This window comes from Cyprinodon tularosa, unplaced genomic scaffold (genome assembly GCF_016077235.1).
Source record: "Cyprinodon tularosa strain WSP-4 unplaced genomic scaffold, ASM1607723v1 ctg483, whole genome shotgun sequence".
NCBI lineage: Eukaryota > Metazoa > Chordata > Actinopteri > Cyprinodontiformes > Cyprinodontidae > Cyprinodon > Cyprinodon tularosa.
In genome coordinates, this window is record NW_024039211.1 from 460,060 (window position 1) to 486,085 (window position 26,026).

General features: G+C 37.4%; 1 pseudogene and 5 gene segments (V, D, J or C); 2 read left to right on the forward strand and 4 right to left on the reverse strand.

The window, feature by feature from the left end:
• Positions 1–2,660: 2,660 nt before the first annotated feature.
• Positions 2,661–3,250, reverse strand: LOC119794552. The segment is given in 2 exon segments: positions 2,661–2,983; positions 3,090–3,250. Coding segments are annotated over 2 exon segments (414 nt in total).
• Positions 3,251–5,563: 2,313 nt separating this feature from the next.
• Positions 5,564–11,191, forward strand: LOC119794553. The segment is given in 3 exon segments: positions 5,564–5,704; positions 9,849–9,930; positions 10,863–11,191. Coding segments are annotated over 3 exon segments (552 nt in total).
• Positions 11,192–13,947: 2,756 nt separating this feature from the next.
• On the reverse strand, positions 13,948–14,441 carry LOC119794541 (annotated as a pseudogene).
• Positions 14,442–16,899: 2,458 nt separating this feature from the next.
• Positions 16,900–17,380, reverse strand: LOC119794554. The segment is given in 2 exon segments: positions 16,900–17,222; positions 17,329–17,380. Coding segments are annotated over 2 exon segments (375 nt in total).
• A 2,105-nt stretch (positions 17,381–19,485) lies between these two features.
• Positions 19,486–22,913, forward strand: LOC119794555. The segment is given in 3 exon segments: positions 19,486–19,579; positions 20,862–20,945; positions 22,582–22,913. Coding segments are annotated over 3 exon segments (510 nt in total).
• A 1,890-nt stretch (positions 22,914–24,803) lies between these two features.
• On the reverse strand, positions 24,804–25,344 carry LOC119794545. The segment is given in 2 exon segments: positions 24,804–25,122; positions 25,280–25,344. Coding segments are annotated over 2 exon segments (357 nt in total).
• Positions 25,345–26,026: the final 682 nt, after the last annotated feature.

Genomic DNA, 26,026 nt, shown 5'->3' on the forward strand with positions numbered 1-26,026 from the left:
TGCTCAATTTAGTTCAACATGGTTCAACATGGACGATTTGGCCTTGGTCATTTCAGAAATTAGAGAGGATTCTTCTTCCTTATGCCATAAAGTATGGAGGACCAATCCTGCCATAATTGAAAATAAATACAGAAATAAATAAATGCTCCAAAAATTAATAAGCATACAAAAATACAATAAATGAATAAATGTAGGTAGACATAAAATCATACAGTGCGGCATAAATATATATCTCTTTTTAGTAGCTTCTTTGTTCATTTGCCTATGTAATAATTACCTTAGGAGGTAATTCCTGCTTTTCAGATAATAATAATTGATAATAATTGACACCAAGCTTATAGGAAGACAATGATTGTGCCCTCTTGGCCCAAGGAAGCAGTTTTAAATTCTTGCCGGTGCTACATAAAAAAAATATTTTGCTCACTAAATGTTGTTATACCTTCCATGCCTTTTTAAAGATTAATTCGATTTTTTTTTTTTTTTTTGTGAGAGACACAGCTCTCGGACTTAACAATCCTCTTAACAAAAGGATAATAACATTTATTATAAGTTTAAAAAAAGAAAAACAGTGGCTCAATATAAATCCATCATAAATTAGTTCAATCTGAAAAACTCACACAGAGAGAAAAGATAATTAGAAGAATTTATTGATAAGAAAGTATAGTCTTTGGCGCTCAGACCTCGGCAGGAACATTCATGCTGAATTATGCTTTAACATGCATGAGTAGATGAATGTGAATAGGGATGTTCCCCCCGGCCTGAAACTGGTGGTGGTTTAATCCGAGCTGGTTGACAAGGTGATCTGCTGGGCAGAATTGTGGGACTAGAAGACTGAGGGAGCTGACGTCGGGGCTTCACTCAGACTCGGGATATAGAGGTCCTGCTGTGATGCAGGTACCGTGAACTGTCCATGATGAGCAAGCATGAAGCGACAGTGGAGAGGAAAAACTCCCCTTGGGAAGAAACCTCTGGCAGAACCGGGCTCAACATGGTGGTCTTCTGCCGGACCAATGCGATGAGACGAGGGATGGTGACAACTGGGATTAATACTCTCTGATGAAGTTGAGGTGAAGTCGTGTCATGGAGGACGATTCAGCTGCGATGGCGGAGAAGGGGATGGAGGTGGGTGAATTGTCGTCTGAATCAAAATCCGACATTGCGATTGCAGGATAGCGGCTGTGGTGAGATTTGAGGGAGTTTATAAAGTGGAAGCAGGACGCTGATTGGGCTTCGTGGTGGAGTAGTTCGAAGCTGATTGGCTCGCTTCAGAGACGGATCGGCTTCTGATTGATGGAGGTAAGTCAGAGTTTCTTCAATTGAACTTCCGCTAGAGCTTAATTTGTCTTTAAATTATTTCTTGTGTGGATTCTCTCTTTTTATTCTATTTACTACTAGATGATTGATCAGTTTTTCTGTCATAAAGCATTTAGAACTCTGTTAGTGTTCCTCTTTGTCTGGGAGGTTTTTGTACAACGTTGTTTCACTGTGTGAACGGGTAGTAGCTATATTGCTGACAGTAATGAACTCCTGCATCTTCAGCCTGAACTCCACTGATTGTTAAAATGAAAGCAGTTCTAGATCAAATTCCACTAAAATGACCTGGAATTCCAAACTGACGAGATTAAGCTCTATAGATTAAAAGTTTAGGAGACTCTCCATCCTTCTGGAGGTACCAGCTGAGGAAGCTGCTAACACTGGAGTTGGTTTTACATCTGATGGAGACAGTCTGTCCTAAAACAACAGACTGAGGTCCTGGAGTCTGAGTCAAAACAGTGTCGCCTTATGAACCTGGAAAATAAATTAAAGGAATAACAAAAATTTGAAAGATTGCTGTTGGAGAAAGACAATAACAATAGTGCAAAAAGATGATATGTTCTTGAAGATTATAGAATTTATTAAAAATCTTTCAAATGAAGGATCATTATAATGTTTTATCCTGAGTTGATGTTTTCAGCAGAGAGTCTGACCCTGACACATATGCAAACACACAGAGTCAGTCACATGGAGTCATCATGTTTCCTCCTGAACACTGACGGGTTGCTGTCTATACATCAATTACCATGCAGTGAAATGATCTGCAGCTTGTGAATTAATAGCTTCTTTTTTTTACATTATCTTAAATGTTACAGTTAATATTCTATTAAAGACATGATTTTTGTGTAATTATACGGTTTCTAAATTCTTCAGGTAATCACATCGTTATTGGTAGAAAAAATCATTTGTACTTTCAAGTTACATCATGTAAAAATTAAAATCTTTCAACAGTATCTTGGAGAGTTATTTTCATTTTTTTTTGGATATTTATAATCCACTTGGTGATTTATGTTTAGCAAAATGCTGAATTTATATGTGAGAGTTATGCTTTTAGAGGTGAACATCTACATTTAAGGAGCTTATTATGAGTCTGCAGCAAATAAACACTGAAATGTTTTCATTTCCTAATCTTTGTCAAAAATGTTAACAACCAGCTGCTAAAGGTCATTTAAGTAAAGCATTCCCAATAAATATGATATTCTAATTGTATTGGTAGAGATTCTTTGTGAGTTTACACAGAGTGCAGTATGTGTAGAACGGTTTCTTCAGTGAACCGAATCAAACTCTGCAGCCATCAGTTCAGTTTCAGTTCTGTCTGACTGAGGGGGTTTTTGTACGACGGTTTTTCACTGTGAGAACATCCACTGACTGTTCACCAAGAATTCACCCTGACAGTAATAAACTGCAGCATCTTCAGCCTGAACTCCACTGATTTTCAGAGTGAAATCAGTGTTTGATCCACTGGCAGAGAAATGGGCTGGAGTTCCTGTAACTCTCTGATTGCGATAGCTAAAAATTAATTTAGGAGGCTCTCCATCTCTCTGTTGGTACCAAAACTGATCTTCTCCATCATCGACTCTGTGACTGGTTCTACAGTTGATGGTAACAGATCCTCCCAGATCAGCTCTCACTGCTGCAGGCTGAATCACTGTGACCTGACCTCTGGACTCTGAGGACACAGAGACAAAAACATAAAGCAGCTTCATGGTTTGTTGGCTTCATTTCAGAGGGACAGATGTACATAGAGGAGAGGAGTTTGATTCTCTGGACTTTACCTGTGAAGCAGCAGCAGAGGAGAGTCCAGATGAGGACGCAGATCAAAGTCATGTTTTTGATGAGGAGGATTTCTGTGTCTTCTGTTGTCATGAAGGACAGCTGTCAGTCATCCAGTGTTCAACTCTCAGGACTATAAACTCTCCCAGAGCGCTGGAGCATGGAGCTGTTGATGCAAAGTGGCTCTATGGAAATACTCTGACTCTGAGTCCAGCAGGGATTCAGCATCTAAGGCATGATGCTATTAATATAGCAATTTCATTTTTTTACATAAAAAATTATGATGCAGTCAGCTTACCTACAGACAAAGCCCAGGTAATTGTGTTAATGCCAGATTTAGAAAATAATCTTTAAGTAGTTATTAAACTAATTTTCCATTTAGCTCACATTATTGTATCCAAAACCTTTTTTTTTGTTCTGATGTAATTGACCAATATTTAACTAAATTAAATGTTGTGTTTTCTTTATCTTTGGACATAAAAATCATCAAAGCAGAAACATTTTGAAAACCTCAGACGGTGTTTGATAAGTTTGTATGTTTCACTTAGTGAACTTAGTTACTGTACTAAATAACACAAACCTCTTAAAATATGTGTATTAATTGAGATCTGCCTGTTGACTACATTTTTGCTATTTTTGAAATGTTGTTTTCTTGTCATTTTTCTGATGTATTTTTGCATCAAACATATCAAACATAGCTGATCACTGGTTCAATGTCAAAAACACTGATTATAAATCACTACAGGAAAGTTTGGCACCATTTCTATCAATTATAAGAAGTTTCATCGAACATTTATTATATATTGTCTTATAGTTAGGAAAAAAATTTATATGTTGTTTGTATTCATCAATTTCACATCCAAGCTAAATGTTCTGTGTAATGTAAATGTTTTATGTTCATACTACTTCATGATATTTCCCATAAAGCTGATGTTTTGGTTAATGGGTTTGTGTCAGAGTCAGAGAGCCGTGTCTCTCTACAGTCAGAGGTTTTTGCACGACCACTCAATGAGTTTGTATCACTGTGGTGGACTTTTAGTGGAGGAACCAGAGTGGATTTAAAATTTATCTTATATTGCGATGTGCCTTTTGTATAAAAAAATATTTCGGGGAGAAGCTCGGATTAGACTAGTTGCTCCTCTTCGAAAAGAGCAAGCTGGCTCAAACATACACTATATTGCCAAAAGTATTTGCTCACCTGCCTTGACTCACATATGAGCTTAAGTGACATCCCGTTCCTAATCCATAGGGTTCAATATGACGTCGGTCCACCCTTTGCAGCTAGAACAGCTTCAACTCTTCTGGGAAGGCTGTCCACAAGGTTTAGGAGTGTGTTTATGGGAATTTTTGACCATTCTTCCAGAAGCGCATTTGTGAGGTCGCACACTGATGTTGGACGAGAAGGCCTGGCTCTCAGTCTCCGCTCTAATTCATCCCAAAGGTGTTCTATCGGGTTGAGGTCAGGACTCTGTGCAGGCCAGTCAAGTTCATCCACACCAGACTCTGTCATCCATGTCTTTATGGACCTTGCTTTGTGCACTGGTGCACAGTCATGTTGGAAGAGGAAGGGGCCAGCTCCAAACTGTTCCCACAAAGTTGGGAGCATGGAATTGTCCAAAATGTCTTGGTATGCTGAAGCATTCAGAGTTCCTTTCACTGGAACTAAGGGGCCAAGCCCAGCTCCTGAAAAACAACCCCACACCATAATCCCCCCTCCACCAAACTTTACACTTGGCACAATGCAGTCAGACAAGTACCGTTCTCCTGGCAACCGCCAAACCCAGACCCGTCCATCAGATTGCCAGATGGAGAAGCGCGATTCGTCACTCCAGAGAACGCGTCTCCACTGCTCTAGAGTCCAGTGGCGGCGTGCTTTACACCACCGCATCCGACGCTTTGCATTGCACTTGGTGATGTATGGCTTGGATGCAGCTGCTCGACCATGGAAACCCATTCCATGAAGCTCTCTGCGCACTGTTCTTGAGCTAATCTGAAGGCCACATGAAGTTTGGAGGTCTGTAGTGATTGACTCTGCAGAAAGTTGGCGACCTCTTCGCACTATGCGCGTCAGCATCCGCTGACCCCGCTCCGTCAGTTTACGTGGCCTACCACTTCGTGGCTGAGTTGCTGTCGTTCCCAAACACTTCCATTTTCTTATAATACAGCTGACAGTTGACTGTGGAATATTTAGGAGCGAGGAAATTTCACGACTGGATTTGTTGCACAGGTGGCATCCTATCACAGTTCCACGCTGGAATTCACTGAGCTCCTGAGAGCGACCCATTCTTTCACAAATGTTTGTAAAAACAGTCTGCATGCCTAGGTGCTTGAATTTATACACCTGTGGCCATGGAAGTGATTGGAACACCTGATTCCAATAATTTGGATGGGTGAGCAAATACTTTTGGCAATATAGTGTATGTTACGGATGCCTTCTGGTCGCCTCCCATGTCCCATTTGAAATAGGCCTCGTGGAATGCCAAGGACATGCTGGAGGGACTACTGTATATCTCTGAGCTGGCCTAGTGTTGCCTCAGGGTCCCCCCAAGAACAGCTGGAGCAAGAGTGTGTGGATCGGGAAGTCCGGGAGTCTTTGCTTAGTCCCATGTCTCAAACTGTAAAAAATTATTTACTTTAGATTGAAAATATATTTTGCTTTTGACAATGTAAATCTACTAAACATACTTTTAGAGCTATAAGATTATTGCATAAAATTGACAAAAAGGTAGTTTTTTGTAAATGTGAAAATCTGCTTTGTTGATTTAATGTAAAACAGACTTTATTCAATACATATAACAGTGATATTTCATGTTTATTACTTATTGATTAATTCAAAGTAAAGTTATAGGGGGTAAATGGAGGTAAAACAATGTGTCTCAATAACTGTTGGAAGAAAAAAAAAAAACATCTGTCGGAAACATTTTCGTAAAAAGCAATAAGACTGTGAAAATTTTCCCCTTTCTCCATGCAGCCTGGAACACTGCATTTATGCCCATGGTTCTGGCTCATTTTCAATAGAGAAATTGCCTTCGTTGTAATTCTTGTAGAAGTAAACCCAACTGTAGGCTAAAAAGCTAAACTGATGTCTTACATCTACCTCTATTCATGTTCTTGGGCCAGTGAACCAGTGGGCTGGTCTGGATGTCAAGCGTGTAAAGAAAATGAATGGATGGATGGATGCTTTACAAGGACATTCTGCACACATGTAGGACAACACTCATGAACGCAAGTATGAAAGATGTTATGGTTGAATTAGCTTGTAAGTTTCTACTAACAACAAGAACACCACACTTATCTTCCATCATAAATCTACTTCTTGTTCACCGTTAACTCGTCTAAACAAAAGAAATCAACTATAGAGCTTTCCAGTGGAATAGTAGGAGGGAATCCCACATCCAGCCCTTATGACCTCTACAGACGGTCATCCCAGTAAAAACACTGGTGAAGGACAAGCTAGACTAGAGTAACAACCTTTTATGACCCATTAAGTTTAAACTTTTCATAAGAAACAAAACATTTCAAATGAAAATATCTGTTATGTATTTTCAGAATGAAAATTGACTGGTAGTACCGGTAACAGTTTACAGTAATCGTGAACATTATGGTAACATAAAAGTAATCTGCAAAATATAATGAAAAAAACACACAAGCTCAAGGTAAGTAGAGCCTAGTCATACATATATTTTTCTAGCAAACATACCTTTTGCATTGGGCGGGTGTAAGTGCCTATAGGTTTAAAACTTTCCTTTTTGATAAAGCCTATAGTTAGAGTGACTCAGGTCATCCTGAGCTATCTCTATAGTTATGCTGCTGTAGGCTTAGACTTCTGGAGGACATAGGGACACCTATTTCATAATTTTGCTTCATTCTATTTTTAGTCTCCCACTCTGCAGAATCTGTTAGTTAAATCTCTAACATTATGCTCTCTCTGCTTTTTCTCATAGTAGCTTTGCCTCGTCTGTTCCTGTTTGGCTGTGACTCCATCCTGGAGAGAAAATCAGCTGTGCTGCTGCCATCATCACCTTTGTTTATAGATGTTGGAGATCAGCCTGTTTTTCAGTGTAGTCCTGTTTGTCTGACTGTGATTGCCTGGATGTACTCTATTCATCCTCTGACATGCGAGTTGTTTCGGAGCTTGTCTGCCTGGCTGTGTGTTTCCTGGACAGGGCCACCTGTGGAGTTGCTTTTTTAATCTCTGCTTCTGTCTTCTTGAACCCAAGTCGACCTCGGCGGATGGCTGCTCACACTGAGCCTGGTTCTGCTAAAGGTTTCTTTCTATTAAAAGGGAGTTTTTCCTCTCCACTGTCGCTACAAGCATGCAGGATTGGGTGAGGGATTGCATTAAATTCAATGAGTCGATGCAATCCACTTTTTTTCCTTAGATAGAAAACTTTGAATCAATTTGACTGTATGACCTGGTGAATTGTAAGGTGCCTTGAGATGACATGTGTTGTGAATTGTCATTATATAAATTAACTGAATTGAATTGATTATATGAGTCCTCACTAGCACTTATCATACTCGTCAATCAGCTCCAATGTTAACATCAGTGACCAAACCAAGTGGCCACTGGCGGTGAGGTGTGGATTCTTGCAGTATCTTTACAAGGTCTAACATCTGCATGAATCAAAAGGTGCAAGTCTAAGAACTGAATAGCAAGGTGACTACTTACAGCATGCGTCTTCGTAAAACCCCAGAGGGTTTCTCGGGCAATGTCCCCTATAAACACACAATTGAAGGGAAACAGGAATTGTTCCTCAACTCTATTCATAAGATCAACTAAATTATAAGATCTAAACGTAAGCTTTTGGTACCTCTGTAAACAAAGCTTTTAGGACCTGCAGGTTATTCTATGGTTTTGCTTTGGGTTTTTTTTTATAGTTTGCCTCATTCAGGTTATTTTTTTTTCAGATAACACTTATCCAAATCTTTTGTATAATTAAAGCAAATTATGGTATGGATAAGTTAAAGCACATTTGAACCATGATGGTTAAAATGAGCAATTGTGCCAGGTGGATCATTGTGACACAATACTAAAACCGTGATCTAGTCGAATGAAATTGCGGATTTGTATTGGATTACTGGTGCCAATTATAGAGCCTGTGTTTAAAACATTTACACTGTATATAATTGAACATTGTAAAAAGTACCTGAACAACACAGAATGGGTGTTTCACAGATCTACTATTTGTTACCTAATGGTGCAGTGAAAATACAGGTTCAAATCCTATACAAGGTCTCCATCTAGTGTCCTTAGGAGAAAATAAACTCTACGAATATTAAACAAAAACATATGGAGATATGATGGAAAGAAAAAGAAGCAGTGAGAAATTAGAGTTTTTATTTCTTCTTTGGTTTTTCTAAATGTTAGCAGTCCTCACAGCTTAAGGGACAGCTCTACCGTGTTCTGATCTAGACAAGGTCTTTATACGGTCAAAGTAAGCTGGACTTTGCAGGTATTCTTAAAGTAATAAATGGTTTTAGAGATCTGACCCACATGCAGAGAACCACTCAGAGACCAAGAGAAAAAGTTTAACAGGTTTAATGTAGAAAAACACTGAATAGGAAGATGGAACTCAGCGGACTGGTGAACAGAAACCGGAAAATCTGAAGGGGAGTTCACAGTGATCAGTTCAAGGACTGTAGGAAAAATGACTGAGGCTTGATTTTGCTGGAGATAAACTTACTTTTGGGGGGCTCCTTGTTAATCCATTAATCCAGTTTGTGGGGGTTTAATCCAGAGAAGAGGGAACTCGTTGGAGAGCGGACAGGCAGACACATGTTGGACCCAGAGGAGTACAGGAGCGGACTGTCACTTGGTTTTCCAGATGAGAACTTGAACTGATGGTGTGGAGGTTTTCCCCTGCTCAGTGTGAACTCAGTAAATCCTTCCAGGGGGAGAAGGTCCAGGCTATCCAGTTACACAGGAAGGCTTCCTGCCGAAGAGCAAAGACAAAAAAGCAAGATAAGACTCAGAGTAACAATGCTAAGGTTTAGACTCTGCTAATCTAAGCTTGGCTAGAGTACCCAAAACTGGCAAACACTCTGCCGTCCAGATAGTGACAGCCTGCTGCTCAAGTACTCCTCCAGTAATGACCCAACGAGCAGCAGGTGTGCTGGGAGGCCCAACGAGGACAGTGGTGGAGAGAGGAAAACACAAAAACAACCCACACAAACTGGAATCCTAACAAATTTTGGGACAGTACACTGTTCTGGAAAGCTGATGAAAATCGTTTTCTTTAGTTTCAACAAAAGGAATTCCCAACTTAAATCCAGAATATATTTATTAAAAATAATTATTCAATTATTTCTATCAATCCAATTTAATTGTAATTGTATCTCTTACAGGAACAAAAGTACTCAAATTTCTTTGACTATTAAACATTTAATTTTAATTAAGTTTTGGATTATCGTGGCATAACAGGAGGTATAATTTAGTTGTTATATTGGTCTGTATTCCCCTGAAAAAAATCTATTCTTTAAAAATGAATGGATTAAATTGTGAGCAATTTATTTTTTTATGTAGCACCGTCAAGAATATAAATTGTTTTCGCGTCTGACTTTGGTCAAAAGGACACAATCTTGGTCTTTTCATAAACTTGTTTTCAATTAAAAAACTAACCCAGCAATAAAAAAATGAATTAAGTTCTAATATGGTTCTAGTTTTGTCCCCAGGTTTGGTTTTATATGAGAAATGTGTACAAGCACATTTTTTTAAAGAGTTGTTTATGTTCAGAGTCAGAGAGCCGTGTCTTTAACAGTCAGAGGTTTTTGTACGACGGCTCTATCAGTTTGTATCACTGTGGTACACGTTTGGTGGAGGAACCAGACTGGAGTTTGGAAGTAAGTAAAACTGTTTCTTACTATTCTCTTCTTTGGTATTTTTTTTCTTTTTAATTTAATTTCATAATTGTTAGAATGTGGAAATAATTTTGGTAAACAATTTCTTAATTTACAAAACACTGATAGGAGATATTAAGGCGATTATATATTTTCAAATCTAAAACCAAAATATAATATGAATGTCCCACCATGGATTTATTAGTGCATCTTAATTTATATTTTGTAAACCAGACATGTTGGATTTAGTTAAGTCTGTAAAGTCGTAGAGCTGCGTCTCTAACAGTCAGAGGTTTCTGTAAAACGGCTCATTCAGTTTTTGTATCACTGTGGTACACGGTCAGTTGGGAAAACACTACGGAGTTTGGAAATAAGGCTGCAGAATTTTAAGGAGTAAATAAAAAATTACATCATATCGTTTAAAATATTAATTTCACTTTTTCTTTTTGCGATTTAAAAAACATGTATTGGCCAGTACCTTGACCTATGCAATACATACGTACAATCAAAGTCAAGATCTGTAATTTAGTTCTCAAAAGCTATTTTATTTCCATAATTACTGATATATAACATCCTGTGGAATAGTCGTGGAACATGAAAAAAAAAGAAGAACCTAAATGTAAAATGTATTGGGTACATTTTCAAAATAAATTCTAGTGAGAAATGTATGATTAAAATGTCAATAAAAATATTAAAAGTTTTTCTTTAAAGTCTGAGTTAAATATGTACGGTTATGATAAGGCTGATATGCATGAGGTGATTCACGAGGAGAAGTGAAACATTAAGTGAAGAAGTGACTGTTGGAGCAAAAAGACATCTGGCAGGAACATCCTGGTAGAGAAGATCACTGCTGTATCATTAAAATGCTTAGATTTTTTTCTGCTTAACTGACAGATTTCTTTGTCGTGTTCTCTAACCTGATTGGTGTCTCCTAGGTGATGCTCGTCCCACCCTGACAGTGCTGCCCCCCTCCAGTGTGGAGCTGCAGCAGGGGAAGGCCACCCTCATGTGTCTGGCCAACAAGGGCTTCCCCTCAGACTGGAGTCTGTCCTGGAAGGTGGACGGCAGCAGCAGCAGCAGCAGCTGGGAGGAGAACAAGAGCCGAGGAGTGCTGCAGAAGGACGGCCTCTACAGCTGGAGCAGCACCCTGAGGCTCCCTGCAGACCAGTGGAGGAAGGTGGGCTCTGTGACCTGTGAGGCCACCCAGGGCTCCCAGTCTGCAGTCACAGAGACACTGAGGAGAGACCAGTGCTCCCAGTCCTGAGCTGATATAATATGTTTTATTCTGCTACTTATCACTTGCTTTAAAAAGCCTTTTGGATCTCATTTGAACATTTTCTGTTACTTGTTCAAAAGCCAAACATATTAAAATAAAAACCAGTTATTGTTCCTGTATTGTCTTTGAATTTAATTAAACTACATCAGCCATAAATGTTGGTCAATGTTGTTAATTGCTACCTTAATGAATAAAGACAAAAGAAGAGACACAGAATAGCCAGTCAAGCAGATACATTAGCTTTCTGTGTAACTTTTCATACTTTTTATCACTGAAGTATTTTGATGATAAGATGGAAAAACTAATGCAACCGTTTTTGGCATTTATTTAATCATATTTAGTTACTTTAACACATTTGTTTCATGTTAGCAGGTTAGGACATAAAACAATTGTGTTAAAGTAACTAAATATGACTAAGTAAAAGCCAAAAGTGGCTGCATTATTTTTGTTAGGTTGTTTTTTAGTTCGAGTCTTAATAAATTTAATGAACATTCACCAAACTACAAAAGAGGCTTTCAGATAACCTTTTATATTATTAAGATTTATTTATATAGCGCCTTTCAAGATGAATATCACAGATAAAATAAAAACAACTAAAAGACATTTTAGAGATTTAAGTTGTCCTGTAATAGAACACTTGACTATTAACCAAACACCTAAACAAACAATTTAAGATTCTTTTGGGGGCCATTGGTGGTGCAATGGTTATCACACCCGACCCATGTCTGGAGGCCTTAGTCTTGGAAGTGGGTGAACGGGGTTTGATTCCGGCATGTAGTCCATGTCTCTTCCACTCTCTCTATCCCTTTCCTGTCAGCCTACTGTCTGTAAAATAAAACCACTAGTGCTGTAAAAGCTGAAAAAAACAGCAATATTTATAAATCCAGAGGCTGAGAATGCTAAAAAAAAACAGAGAGATAAGGAAAAAACTGAAACTTAATTAACATTTACCATCAAAGTAAAAATTTGAGCTTTTTGAAACCTTTAAAGATCTGTAACTGACTAAGCGCTGCATTTTTGCAGAACTGGGTTATTGCCCTAGCCTGGGTGCCAGTCCGAACTTAGTCCCGCCCAAAAAGTTTGAGGTCGGGGAAGTTCGGTCTGGCTCTGCTCCATAGTAGCGCGAGTATTATCGCCCACTGTCAGGCGATCCAATCAAATTGTCAGGGCGGGCTTTATACGATGATGGACAGATGACAAACAGTAACGTAATCAACCACGTGGCCAATGCGCGCTTGGGTGACAACAATAATGGCTGCCGCTGGAGAGTTTAGGTGAGTAGATTCTGCTATTAGGTCTGTTCTAGAACATATCGACAGCAAATTAATTTTAAAAGAGGAACAGAGAAACGCGATCAAGTCTCATCTTCTTATTATAGGCGTGCAACTGCACGCTTTGATTTTTGTGGACAACAACTATGCCTCGCTTAACATACATCACGCACTCCGTTGCTCTTATTGGTTGTAGGTCTATCCAATTGAGTGCAGAGGCATTTTTTTTCCTGGTTCGTTCGAAACACGCCCCATAATCACAGCTCTATGGAGCAGTATCAGACTCATATTCTGACTAGAATTGAGTCGGACTACGTCAGGCTATTATTGCCCCCGAGTTACAGCAAATAATGCTCAGTAATTATATTACTTTTAGGCCTAAATATAATTAATCTGGGGGTCCTGTTTAATAAATAACACACGGAAGAAAGATCATTGCAGGTATTCTTACAACCCATTTCATCCTTAAGCTTTGTTATATTTCTTTCTAAATTGTGTTTTACTCTTAATTTTAATTTACAAAAACAAAATAATGATATAAAATAATATATATAAATAAATAATATATAACTGAATTGTTAAATACTTTGTTATGAATAGAATATGTGAAAAACCAAAACAGTGATCGCAATTAAAAGTTAAAAATTTTCTGCTTTGGTTCCTATGAGCCAGACACAGAAAGACGAAACACCTCAGTAAACAGTAAAGTAAAGTAAAGAATTCATTAGAAATGCAGTTAATGAAAACGCTGTAAAGCAGAAAGCTAAAGACAAAATAAAAAGTCATTTTTTGCAGAACATTTTTTAAACTGAAATCACACTAAATGCGATGCAAACGTGAGATCATAATTTTCAGACCTCTGTGCTGTAATCCTGCAGGCATACATTGAGTTAAGAAACGTGAAGAAAATTTTTTTGAAAATTAGTCGAAATGTCAAATTTCGATTGTGATATATCGCTGTGTTAACTGTGAGCTCCAATCCTGCTGACAGTAATAAACTCTGCATCTTCAGCCTTAACTCCGCTGATAGTCAGAGTGAAATCAGTTCCAGACGGACTTCCACAGTTTTAACTTTGAAAATGTTGTCATGCAACTCTAAAGACAGAAATTTAGACTTTACCTGTTAAAAATAATTGGTTTTAGCATATGATTCTACTCTTCTTAGTGCATAATTAAAACAATCCTTTGCTACTGGGGCATGAACTAGATTCATTAAATGATTTAGAAAAATCATAGTGTTTCTTAAACTTAGAACAATCAAACCTTTTTGCATTCATACTGAACTTTTTATCTGTTTTCTTTTTTCACTTAACTGAAATATGTTTATATATATATACTATTTATATAATAAATATTTACTTTTTTCATAATTGTTAACATTTTATTTTGAGTGAAATGTTTAGAAAAACACTTATACTGCTACTGATTCAGATCAGTTCCTCTTTGTCTGGGAGGTTTTTGTACAACGCTATTTCACTGTGTGAACGGGGAGTTGTAACACTGCTGACAGTAATAAACTCCTCCATCTTCAGCCTGAACTCCACTGATTGTTAAAGTGAAAGCAGTTCCAGATCCGCTTCCACTGAAACGACCTGGAATCCCAGACTGACGAGATGAAGCGTGATAAATTAAAAGTTTAGAAGACTCTCCATCCTTCTGGAGGTACCAGCTGAAGCACGCCAACACTGGAGCTGGTTTTACAGCTGATGGAGACAGTCTGTCCTAAAACAACAGACTGAGATCCTGGAGTCTGAGTCACAATGATGTCGCCTGATGAACCTGGAAAATACATTTTCACTTTTGGTAAATAAAAGAAGAATAGTGCAAAAAGATGATCTGTTCTTGAAGAAAGGAGAATGTGACGAATCATTATAATGTTTTATCCTGAGTTGATGTTTTCAACAGAGAGTCTCACCCTGAACCAGGAGCTCCAGGATGGTCAGCAGTAGAGTCAGTAACATCATCATTGTGCTGCTGGTGGTCCAGTGGCTCTGAAAGGCCTGGACAGCCTCTGATCAACACTGACCTCTTAACAGCTGGGAGCAGAGAGGGAGGACACATATGCAAACACACTGAGTCAGTCACATGGAGTCATCATGTTTCCCCCTGAACACTGACGGGTTTCTGTCTATATATCCATATATCTATATATCTATATAGCTTCTCTTTTTACAGTATCCTGACTTTTACTGTTCATATTCTATGAAAGACATTATTTTTATTTAATCATACTATTTTTAAATTTCTAAATTAGAATTAGATGTTTTAAACACTGCATATCAATGTAATGCAAGAATTACATTTTTGCCATTAGTGGGGGAAATATGTGGGAAAATATTGCTGATGTTCATTTATTACATCTTCTGAAACTAATAATCAAGGATCAAGTAGTCACACAGTTATTGGTAGAAAAATAATTTATTTTTTTCCAGTTATATCATGTATAAATTACAGGTCTTTCAACAGGATCTTGGGAAGATTCTGCTTTTTTTATGGGGATATTTATGATCTACTTTGTGATTTATGTCCAGCAAAATGCTGAGTTTATATCTGAGAGATGTGCTTTAAGAGGTACACATTTACATTTTAGATTATTTTTTAGGGTCTGCAGCAAATAGTTAAACACTGAAACGTTTTCATTTCCTAATCTTTTTCAAAAATATTAACAACCAGCTGCTAAATGTAATTTAAGGAAAGCATTCCCAATAAATTATATTTTTATTATATTGGCAGAGATTATTTTTGATTTTACACAGAGTGCAGGTGGGGATGTGTGTTGAACGGTTTTTTCAGTGAACTGAAGAAACATATCTCATCAATTTGTCAATTAGATTGGCAGTTGTCCCATCAGGCTGGAAGGTGGCCACAGTCTCACCAATTTCTAAATCAGGAGACAAAACAAATATTTTAAACTATCGCCCCATCAGCATTCTCCCTGTTGTATCTAAGGTCGCAGAAAAGTGGATTTCCAAACTGTTAAACGAACACCTCAGCAGAGGCCGCTCTCTCCTGAACCCCATGCAATTTGGGTTTCGCCAGTACCACTCCACAGAGACAGCAAACTGTGTCTTCATAGAAACAGTGAAATCTTTGCTTGATAAAACCACCTGTGTTGGTGCTGTGTTTTTGGATTTCAAGAAGGCATTTGATACTGTAGACCATCAAGCACTTCTGTCCAAACTGACTCACTTCAACTTCGCAGATGATGCCATAGCTTGGTTTAAATCTTACTTATCCAACAGAAAACAATCTGTGAGTGTTGGTGGCACTATGTCATCCTACCTTGAATGTCCAGCAGGGGTCCCACAAGGTTCTATTTTGGGACCAGTATTGTTCTCCCTATATATAAATGACCTCCCAGATGTTTGCCAAAATGTCCAATTCCAAATGTATGCTGACGATGATGTTATTTTTACATCTGCTAAAAGCACTCAGGAAGCATCATCCGTCCTCACATCAGCCCTGGACAATATACAGCCCTGGCTCCTTCAATCCTGTCTGTTACTGAACAAAAAGAAAACTGTTTCTATGATGTTCACAAAAAAACCCATAAAACTTGAGCGGTCCAATGTGTTCCTGGGGGGAGTGGAACTTCAGCTTGTAGAAGAGTTCAAGTACCTCGAGGTCACACTGGACACAACACATTCACTTAAAAAAACACACTGCAAACACAATTACATTTAATATACATAAATTTAAGCAAATCAGATCATGGATGACAATCAGTTCTGCTAAAATGTTCCTACACTCAATGATATATTCACACAGACTACTGCATCACAACCTACTCACCCACTGGAGACACAACTTTAAAACCAATAGAAATATTATTCAAAAAATCTTTAAAAATCTTTGATCAAAAGCCCCTGTTATTCCATCAGTGTAATATTTTGGAAAAATATAATATGCTCAATTTTGAAAATTTTTTTTATTTTAAAAATAGTTGTTTAATTTACAAAGTTCTGAATGGATTAGCCCCGCCTCCACTTTCTACCTAGATTAAACCTGGCAGACGTATTTGCACCAGAGCCTTCCTCCAGAGGAGACCTACAGTAGAGATCCCCCACAGAAGAACAATCTTTGGACAAACCGTTCTATCTGTCAGAGGGGGTTACTTCTGGAACAGCCTCCCAACAAAGATCAGGGAATGTCCCACTTATTGCACATTTAAAAAGAACCTTAAACAGTTTCTTAAAAGTTCCCAGTCATGGACTCACTAATTTTATTTTTGTAATGACATTGTCTGAATGTGTGTCTATGTGTTTTGACAGATATTGTATTAAATGGTAAATGGCCTGTACTTCTATAGCTCTGTCCTGATTAAATAAATACATATATAAAATAAGTAAAAACTGAATCAAACTCCGCAGCCATCAGTTCAGTTTCAGTTCTGTCTGACTGAGGGGGTTTTTGTACGACGGTTTTTCACTGTGAGAACATCCACTGACTGTTCACCAAGAATTCACCCTGACAGTAGTAAACTGCAGCATCTTCAGCCTGAACTCCACTGATTTTCAGAGTGAAGTCAGAGTTTGATCCACTGCCTGTAAAACGACTTGGAGTCCCTGATGCTCGAGTGCTAGCATAATAGATGAGCAACTTAGGAGTTTGTCCATCTTTCTGTTGATACCAGGCTAAACGGTTAGACCTATAGACACTGTGACTGGTTCTACAGTTGATGGTAACAGATCCTCCCAGATCAGCTCTCACTGCTGCATTCTGAGTCACTGTGACCTGACCTCTGGACTCTGAGGACACAGAGACAAAAACATAAAGCAGCTTCATGGTTTGTTGGCTTCATTTCAGAGGGACAGATGTTCATAGAGGAGAGGAGTTTGATTTTCTGGACTTTACCTGTGAAGCAGCAGCAGAGGAGAGTCCAAATGAGGACGCAGATCAAAGTCATGTTTTTGATGAGGAGGATTTCTGTGTCTTCTGTTGTCATGAAGGACAGCTGTCAGTCATCCAGTGTTCAACTCTCAGGACTATAAACTCTCCCAGAGCGCTGGAGCATGGAGCTGCTGATGCAAAGTGGCTAAACGGAAATAATCTGACCGAGTCAAACATAGATTTTGCATTTAAGTGACGAAATTATTTATTAGTGACGCAAATACATTTTATTTGGAATTAAAACGTGAAGCATTTTGAGTTTTTTAATCTTTAAGATAAACTTTCAAGTATCATTCTTTACATTTAAAAAATATCAGTTAGCAGTTTCCAGTGCATTGTTTTCCTAAATTTAAATTATTAAAGGAATAGTCCCGTCAGCAAGGAACAATCAATGGATCATTATCTATACCTAAAAATAATACATGAGCAGTGATTTAATTAATTAAGTGTTAATAATTAAAAAATAGAAATAATAATGTTTTTCAGAATCACTAATTTTGTGAGTGGTAATTTTTGCCCAATTATAGTAACACCTCACTCTTGACATCTTCCGGCAGTGACGCTTTAAAGCAGAATCAATGGGAACTACTAGACACATCTGCAATCACCAACAATTATTGAAGATTTCTAGAGGACTTCACCACTGAAATTCACCAGAGCTATAGTGAAACTGACAATGCCCATTTCCATGGCAGCTGGATGTTGTAATACGTTGGGTAAAAGTGAAAAAAGACATTGTTATTTCACCTTTCTGATTCATTATCCACCACTTGTTCGTCATCAGTTTGCCAAACTGAAGAGGGAGGATTTGCCATCAAACATGTAATATGTAGCCTACATTTGGAAAAATATTGTTTTCCAGATGACTTGGATGATAGCACATTGTGGCAAACACCAGATACAGTATTGGGACTTGCTTAACAGCCGATTTCGCACCGTGACGTCACAACCCGGTAGGTGGCAGTAGTGTTCTTTGACAAACATGGATGCCTCCAGCAAAGCACATTCTAATGAAAATTACTCTTGATTAAAAAACAATTATCATTTATTGAACAGTATGTAATTGTTTAATATTTAGAACACTTTCAGAAGTTTGAATTCTGAATATGACTGGACTTCTCCTTTTATCTTCTAGTTGAACTTAACAGACAGACAGACAGACAGACAGACAGACAGACAGACAGACATACTGACTGACTGACTGACTGACTGACTGACTGAAACGATCAGGGACAACAGTTTGCCTTGGAACAACAGACTGAGATCCAGGAATCTTGGTTATACTGACTTGACCTGAAGATCCAAGAAACATTTTGTTGCAGAAAAGTTGAGCTTAATGAAACTATATCCCCATCAAAACCAAAGCTGATTGATATGTATCCTGGGTAACATGGTTAAATCTTAAGAAAGAGTGTTCAGCAGAGAATCTTGAATGGGATATATACAGTATATACAGTGCGTCCACATGTTTTTTATAGCCGCATTATAATACAGGGTTATTGCACAGGGTGTTGACATGGGTATTTATATAGATGGATATTTATATATATAGCTATTGCACTGCGTGCATATTTGCATTAAATAAGTTCAAGTTTTGTTTTCTATGGTGCAGCAGATGGCAAAGTGTTGGAACATTTTTAAAAACACCAGTTTTGCCGCAAATGCATGTGGCTGTTGTATCTGTAGTTTAGCAACAATGGCATTGATTGCATCACATAAAATGTTGGCCATGCCAGAAGGTGGAATGTAAACCGTTACTAAAACAACAATGGTAAACTCTGGGAAAATAATATGGCCAAAAAACAACTGCCAACAGTTCAATATCTGGGCTGCAGTAATAAATGCAGTAATAAATCTTCAGAGTAACATTCCCTGGATGACACCAACTGTTGTTCACAAGCACTGCCAATCCACCTTGTTGTGGTTTTCCAGTATTCTTTAAATCCCTGTCTGCTCACATGGTGAAAAAGCCTCACAAAGAGACGCTGGAGTCTGGCATAAGATTCTGCAGCCAGGTTTCAGTAAAACACATATTGTAGCATTGCCAATATTATCTGGCTGGGACTTGCTAGGATTTCAAGTTCTTCTATTTTTTTTACTAAAGATCTCACATTCCCCATGATGATTGATGGAAGAGATGGCTTAAATGTCTTCTGTCTCTCTCTTCTCCTTGCTCCTGCTCTGCATGCCCTGCACCTCCTTTTCAGCTCAGCCGGTACTTGTGCAAGAAGTTGAAGTATTATTAAAGCTTTACAGATATATTTGCTTTTCCTTTGTGTTAACAAAAATCTATTTGCCATGGTTGCTGTGATTATGTGTCATAACAAGTATCAAAGAGAAAAAATTTCAGGAAAAAAATACTTTGAGTTTCACAGCACTAAACAAATCCACAAACGGAGGAACTAAAGTTATCTTTAGAACAATATCAGAGTCAAGCTAGCAGAGCTATTCCAATACACATCCACCTTAAGCACTGCAATTTAATATAGATTAATCATTATTTAATTAATTCATTCAGTTATAAACATGACTAACGTTTAATTTACACAATGACCTTTTTGTGCGTGTTTTTGTGTGTTGCTCTGTTATTGACAGACATAAGGTTCAGAATGAATTTAACCTCTCATCCACTAAACAGGCTGTCTATAGCCACCTGTATATAGGTTCAGTGTTTGAGGCTGAATTAAGTCTTCCAATTTTGACCCTTGGCCTAGCCTTAGTTAAAATGAAACAGTCTCTGAATGGAGAAAATATCTTCCTTTAGAGAAACTATGCCCTTAGGTCCTTTACTGGGAAGTTGCAGTCTCTTTGGTAAAACAGAATTTCTGATTTTATGAAATTTTGATAAATAGAACATCCACCATTTAGAGTTTCTAAGAATATTTGTCAGATAAGCTTTACAAAAAATATGACATACTAAATGCTGACATATATATGACGTACTAAAAATATGATAGATCTACTGTAAATGCTTGATGACAGAAAAACTGATCAGTCATCTACTAGTAAACAGAATAAAAAGAGAGAATCAACACCAGAAACCATTTAAATACAGATAATTTTTGATGCATTTATATTGAGCCATTGTTTTTTTTAAATAAGGTTTTTAAACTTATAATAAATGTTCTTACCCCGTTGATGTGTTAGTGTCAAAGTCAGAGGTGCCAAAGTCTCTCATTTAGCTGTTATATATAGGTTATATTGGTCTGTATCCCCCTGAAAGAAAAAATCTTTCAAAATGCATAGAGGGTGTAGCAAAACATAGTGAGGATTTTTTTTTTTTTATATATATATAGCAACGGCAAGGATTTAAATCTGCTTTCTTCCTTAGGCCAAGAGGGCAGAATCATGGTGCTTCTATAAGATTGGTTTTGATAAAAACAATCCTATAATAAAAATTTATCAAGTTCTATTATAGTTCTAGTTTTGTCCCCAGGTTTGGTTTATGTGAGAAATGTGTACAAGCACATTTTTTTTAAAGAGGTGCTTGTGTCCAGAGTCAGAGGTTTTTGTACGATGGCTCCATCAGTTTGTATCACTGTTGGATACGTTTGGTGGAGGAACCAGACTGGATGTTAACTGTAAGTTCAATTTGAAAAACTCACATAGAGAGAAAAGACAATTAGAAGAAATTTATTGATACAACTACTTGGTTTTTGGCACTCAGACCTCAGCAGGAAACATAGCGCTGAGTTTTTATAGATATGCATGAACAGGAGCAAAGAATAGTGCTGTTCCCCCCAGGCCTGAAACTAGTGGTGGAGTGGAGATAGATGAAGTTGGTCAGACTGTAGACTGCTGGTTAGCAAGACAGTATGCTGAGCTTTATGGGGAGATCCAGTGGACCTTGTGAGCTGGATCTAGAGCTTCACTAAGGGACCTACAGTAGAAGATGTAAGGCTAGCTTAGATAACACAGGTTGAGAGAACCTGTCCATGATGAGCAAGCACAAAGCGACTGTGGAGAGGAAAAAACTCCCCATTGGGAGGAAACCTCTGGCAGAACCAGGCTCAACATGGTGGTCTTCTGCCGGACCGGTTGAAATGAGACACGGAATGCAGTAAGAATCTGGAAGTCATGAAACTAATGACGTTTTAGCTACGATGGTGGAGGGGGGACTGGAGGTGGTTTGAAACGGGGTAATCTGAAAGAAATCACACAGCGCATTCACCACCTGCGCACTAAGTAGCAGACAAGTTGTGGATCAAAGGCCTTTTAAGATGAACTTTGGATGCGGATTGGCTTTCGTGGAGGTGTGGTTTAATGCTGATTTCTGTGTCGTAGACGGATGAAGGCGAGCAGTCAGTTTCTTTAGTAGAACTTCCACCTAGGCTCCGTTACAACTGACATCATTAAAAGAAATTTTTTTTATTATTATTTTATTCTGACCGGAAATTATTTCTTAATGGATTTAGTAAGTTTAAAAAAAAAAAAAAAAGTTAGTCAGTAGTTAAAATAGGCTGCTAATTGATAATCCTTTTTGTTCCTTGTTACAAAAAGAATTTAATAAGCTTAAACTACTGTATCTCTTAAAAAAGATTTTATTTATTTTTGTTAATGTGTTTTTTTTTTATTCTTACCGGAAATTATTTCTTATTGGATTTAGTTGGTGTAAAGGAATGGAATAAGTTAGTGAGTAGTGAAATAAGCTACTGTTTGGTAATCTTCTTTTTCTAGTTGATAATACACACATTTAAAAAGTTTGAAATATGTTCTATAAAAAAGATGCAATTTATTTTGTTAGCAGTGTGGGATGTATGCAAACCTATAATATCAGTTACACGGTGTGCACAATCTTAGGCTCAGGTATATTTTCTCTTATGTGTTGATGAAGTTTTTTTGAAATAAAAATGTCTGAACTTTCCTCTTGTTTGAGGTGAATTGATACTGAAAGACTAAAAGATCTATTTATTTTTATTGTGATAATAAATTCAGTATGTGATTTTCAGGTATTAGCACAGATCTTTTTAAAGCAGCAATGAAATAAGATTACCAATTAATTTTAGAAAATTTATACAGATTTAGAAAATAGAGCAAGTTCTAAAAGAAATACATAGAAACATTCAAGAAGAAATGTCAGCTTTAATGTGCGGTACTGAAACCTGTCTGTTGCTCTGGTTGAGCAGTGATGCAGGTGTGTTGCCATAGCTACAAAAGACAGAGCAGGAAATGAAACTTCAAGGACTTTTATCTGTACTCTGCAATTTTTCTCTTTAATGGAAAATGCTCGTCCCACCCTGACAGTGCTGCCCCCTTCCAGTGAGGAGCTGCAGCAGGGGAAGGCCACCCTCATGTGTCTGGCCAACAAGGGCTTCCCCTCAGACTGGAGTCTGTCCTGGAAGGTGGACGGCAGCATTAACACCTTCACCTGGGAGGAGAATAAGAGCCGAGGAGTGCTGCAGAAGGACGGCCTCTACAGCTGGAGCAGCACCCTGAGGCTCCCTGCAGACCAGTGGAGGAAGGTGGGCTCTGTGACCTGTGAGGCCTCCCAGGGCTCCCAGTCTGCAGCCACTGAGACACTGAGGAGAGACCAGTGTTCCCAGTCCTGAGCTAATTTAAGATGTATTATTCTGCTACTTATTTCTTGCTTTAAAAACTCTTTCTGATCTCATTTGGAGATTTTCTGTTACTTGATCAGAAGCCAAACATAATAAAATAAACACCAATTGTTGTTCCTGTATTGTTTTTGAATTTGATTAAACTACATCAGCCATAAATGTGTGTTAATAATGATAATTGCTACATTAATGAATAAAGACAAAATCAGAAGCACAAAACATCTAGTCAGGCTGATACATTAGCTTTCTGTCTAACTTTTCAAATGTTTTATCACTGAAGTATTTTGATGATAAAGTGCAATTTATATCCAATAATGCGTTCAATGTAATTCTTTAATAATGAACATTTACCAAACTACAAAAGCGGATTTCAGTCATAGCTTTTTATTTGTAAGACTATTTATTATTTAGCACCTTTCAAGATAAATATCACAGATAAATAAATAAAACTAAACAATGTTTAAATTGTCCTGTAATAGAAGACACAGAGCTTAACACATAACTATTAGACCAAACACCTCAGTAAAATATTTAAGAATGTTTTAGGAACCCAGAAGCGGAGAATGCAAACAAAACAGAAAGATAAGGAAAAACTGAAGCTTAATTAACATTAACCATCAAAGTAAAAATGTGAGTTTTTATTAAACCTTTAAAAGTCAGTCACTAACTAGGTGCTGCATTTTTTGCAGAACTGGATAATGGTACAGAATTACAGGAACTAATGCTGAGTAATTTCATTACATTTAGGAATAAATATTATTAATCTGTCGGTCCTATCTAAAAATCATATATGGAAGAAAGATCATTGCACGTATCTTTTAAACCATTTCATCTTTTTTTAATATATATATTTCCTTCTTAATTGTGAGTGTTTTGCTTTTTCTAATATACAAAAAAAATCATACTTTTGGCTCAGTCTAAGCATATATATAACGGTGAATTTTTAAGAATGTTGTTAGAATATGTAAAAAAACAAAAACAGTGATCATAATTTAACGTCAGCTCTAGTTGTGAAACAACCTTCTGCTTTGGTTCCTATGAGCCAGACACAGAAATACCAAACATCTCAGTAAACAGTAAAAAATCCATTAGAAATCCAGTTAATGAAAACGCTGTAAAGCAGAAATCTATAAGTTATTTTTGCAGAACATTAATTAAACTGAAATCACACTAAATGCAATGCCAACATATGGGATCGTAATTTTTAGACCTCTGTGCTGTAATCCTGCAGGAGGACATTGAGGTAAGAAACTATTGAGGAAAAATCCTTTCAAAATGACTTGAAATTTCAAATTTCAATTGTGATGTTGAATCACTGTGTGAACTGTGAGCTCCAATCCTGCTGACAGTGATAAACTGCATTTTCAGCCTGAACTTTGCTGATGGTCAGAGCAAAATCAGACGGACTTCCACAGTTTCAACTTTAAATATTATGACATATAACTCTAAAGACAGAAATCTAGATTTTACCTGTTAAAAATTATTGGTTTTAGCATATGATTCTACTCTTCTTAGTGAATAATTAAAACAATCCTTTGCAACTAGGGTGTGAACTTATAAATCAATAACGATCCATTTTTGATATTTGCTTTTATAAATGGTTTTAGATTCATAAAATTATTTAGAAAATCATAGTGTTTCTTTAACTTAAAGCAGGCACACCTTTTTACATTCATACTGAACCTTTTGATTATCTGTTTTCTTTTTTCACTTAATTGAAATATGTTTATATATATTTAATATTTATATAATAACTATTTATTTACTTTTGTCATAATTGTTAACATATCCTTTTTGAAAAAATGATATAGAGTGAAATGTTTAGAAAAACACTCATACTGTTACTGATTCAGATCAGTTCCTCTTTGTCTGGGAGGTTTTTGTACGATGTTGTTTCACTGTGTGAATGGCCAGCTGCTACCCTGCTGACAGTAATAAACTCCTCCATCTTCAGCCTGAACTCCACTGATTGTTAAAGTGAAAGCAGTTCCAGATCCACTTCCACTAAAACGACTTGGAATCCCAGACTGACGAGATGAAACATAATAGATTAAAAGTTTAGGAGACTCTCCATCCTTCTGGAGGTACCAGCTGAGGTAGCTGCTACTGGAGCTGGTTTTACAGCTGATGGAGACGGTCTGTCCTAAAACAACAGACTGAGATTCTGGAGTCTGAGTCAAGATGATGTCGCCTGATGAACCTGGAAAATAAATTAAAGGAATAAAAAAATTAGAAACGTCACTTTTGGTAAAGAAAAGAAGAATAGTGCAAAAAGATGATCTGTTCTTGAAGAATGTAGAATGTAATAAAAGTCTTTAAAATGTTGATGAAATTATGTTTTCAGCAGAGAGTCTGACCCTGAACCAGGAGCTCCAGGATGGTCAGCAGTAGAGTCAGTAACATCATCATTGTGCTGCTGGTGGTTCAGTGTCTCTGAAAGGCCTGGACAGCCTCTGATCAACACTGAGCTCTTAACAGCTGAGAGCAGAGAGGGAGGACACATATGCAAACACACAGAGTCAGTCACATGGAGCTCAGCTTGGTATTCTGTCATGGTTCCAAATCAAGCCTGAGATAATAGGAGCTCAATCACTCAGATTTCCATTGAATTTGTGAAAGGTGTGTATGTGTGTGTGTGTGTGTGTGTGTGTGTGTGTGTGTGTGTGTGTGTGTGTGTGTGTGTGTGTGTGTGTGTGTGTGTGTGTGTGTGTGTGTGTGTGTGTGTGTGTGTGTGTGCGGGGGGGGGGGGGTGATAAAATAAAAGAACATGAATAAAAAAGTTGTTTTATGTGTCTTCTTCTTTTTATCATGTCACTCTTATTGAAGTTACATATTGGTGCCTGTTCACATCTTATTATGACTAAAAAGCCCATAGAGAATATAAATTATATGAGATCAGCAGTTAATAGAAGACAAAAGATGACTGTGAAATATCTGACTGTGCCTTGAGATGACATGTGTTGTGAATTGGTGCTATATAAATAAACTGAATTGTATTGAATTTAAATATATATCCTCAGTCTACATCTCTCCTTTTAGTTTATCTTTATTTTCAGATGACAAGAAGGACCTTTTGCTAACTTTTTTTCCTTAGGCCTGAAATA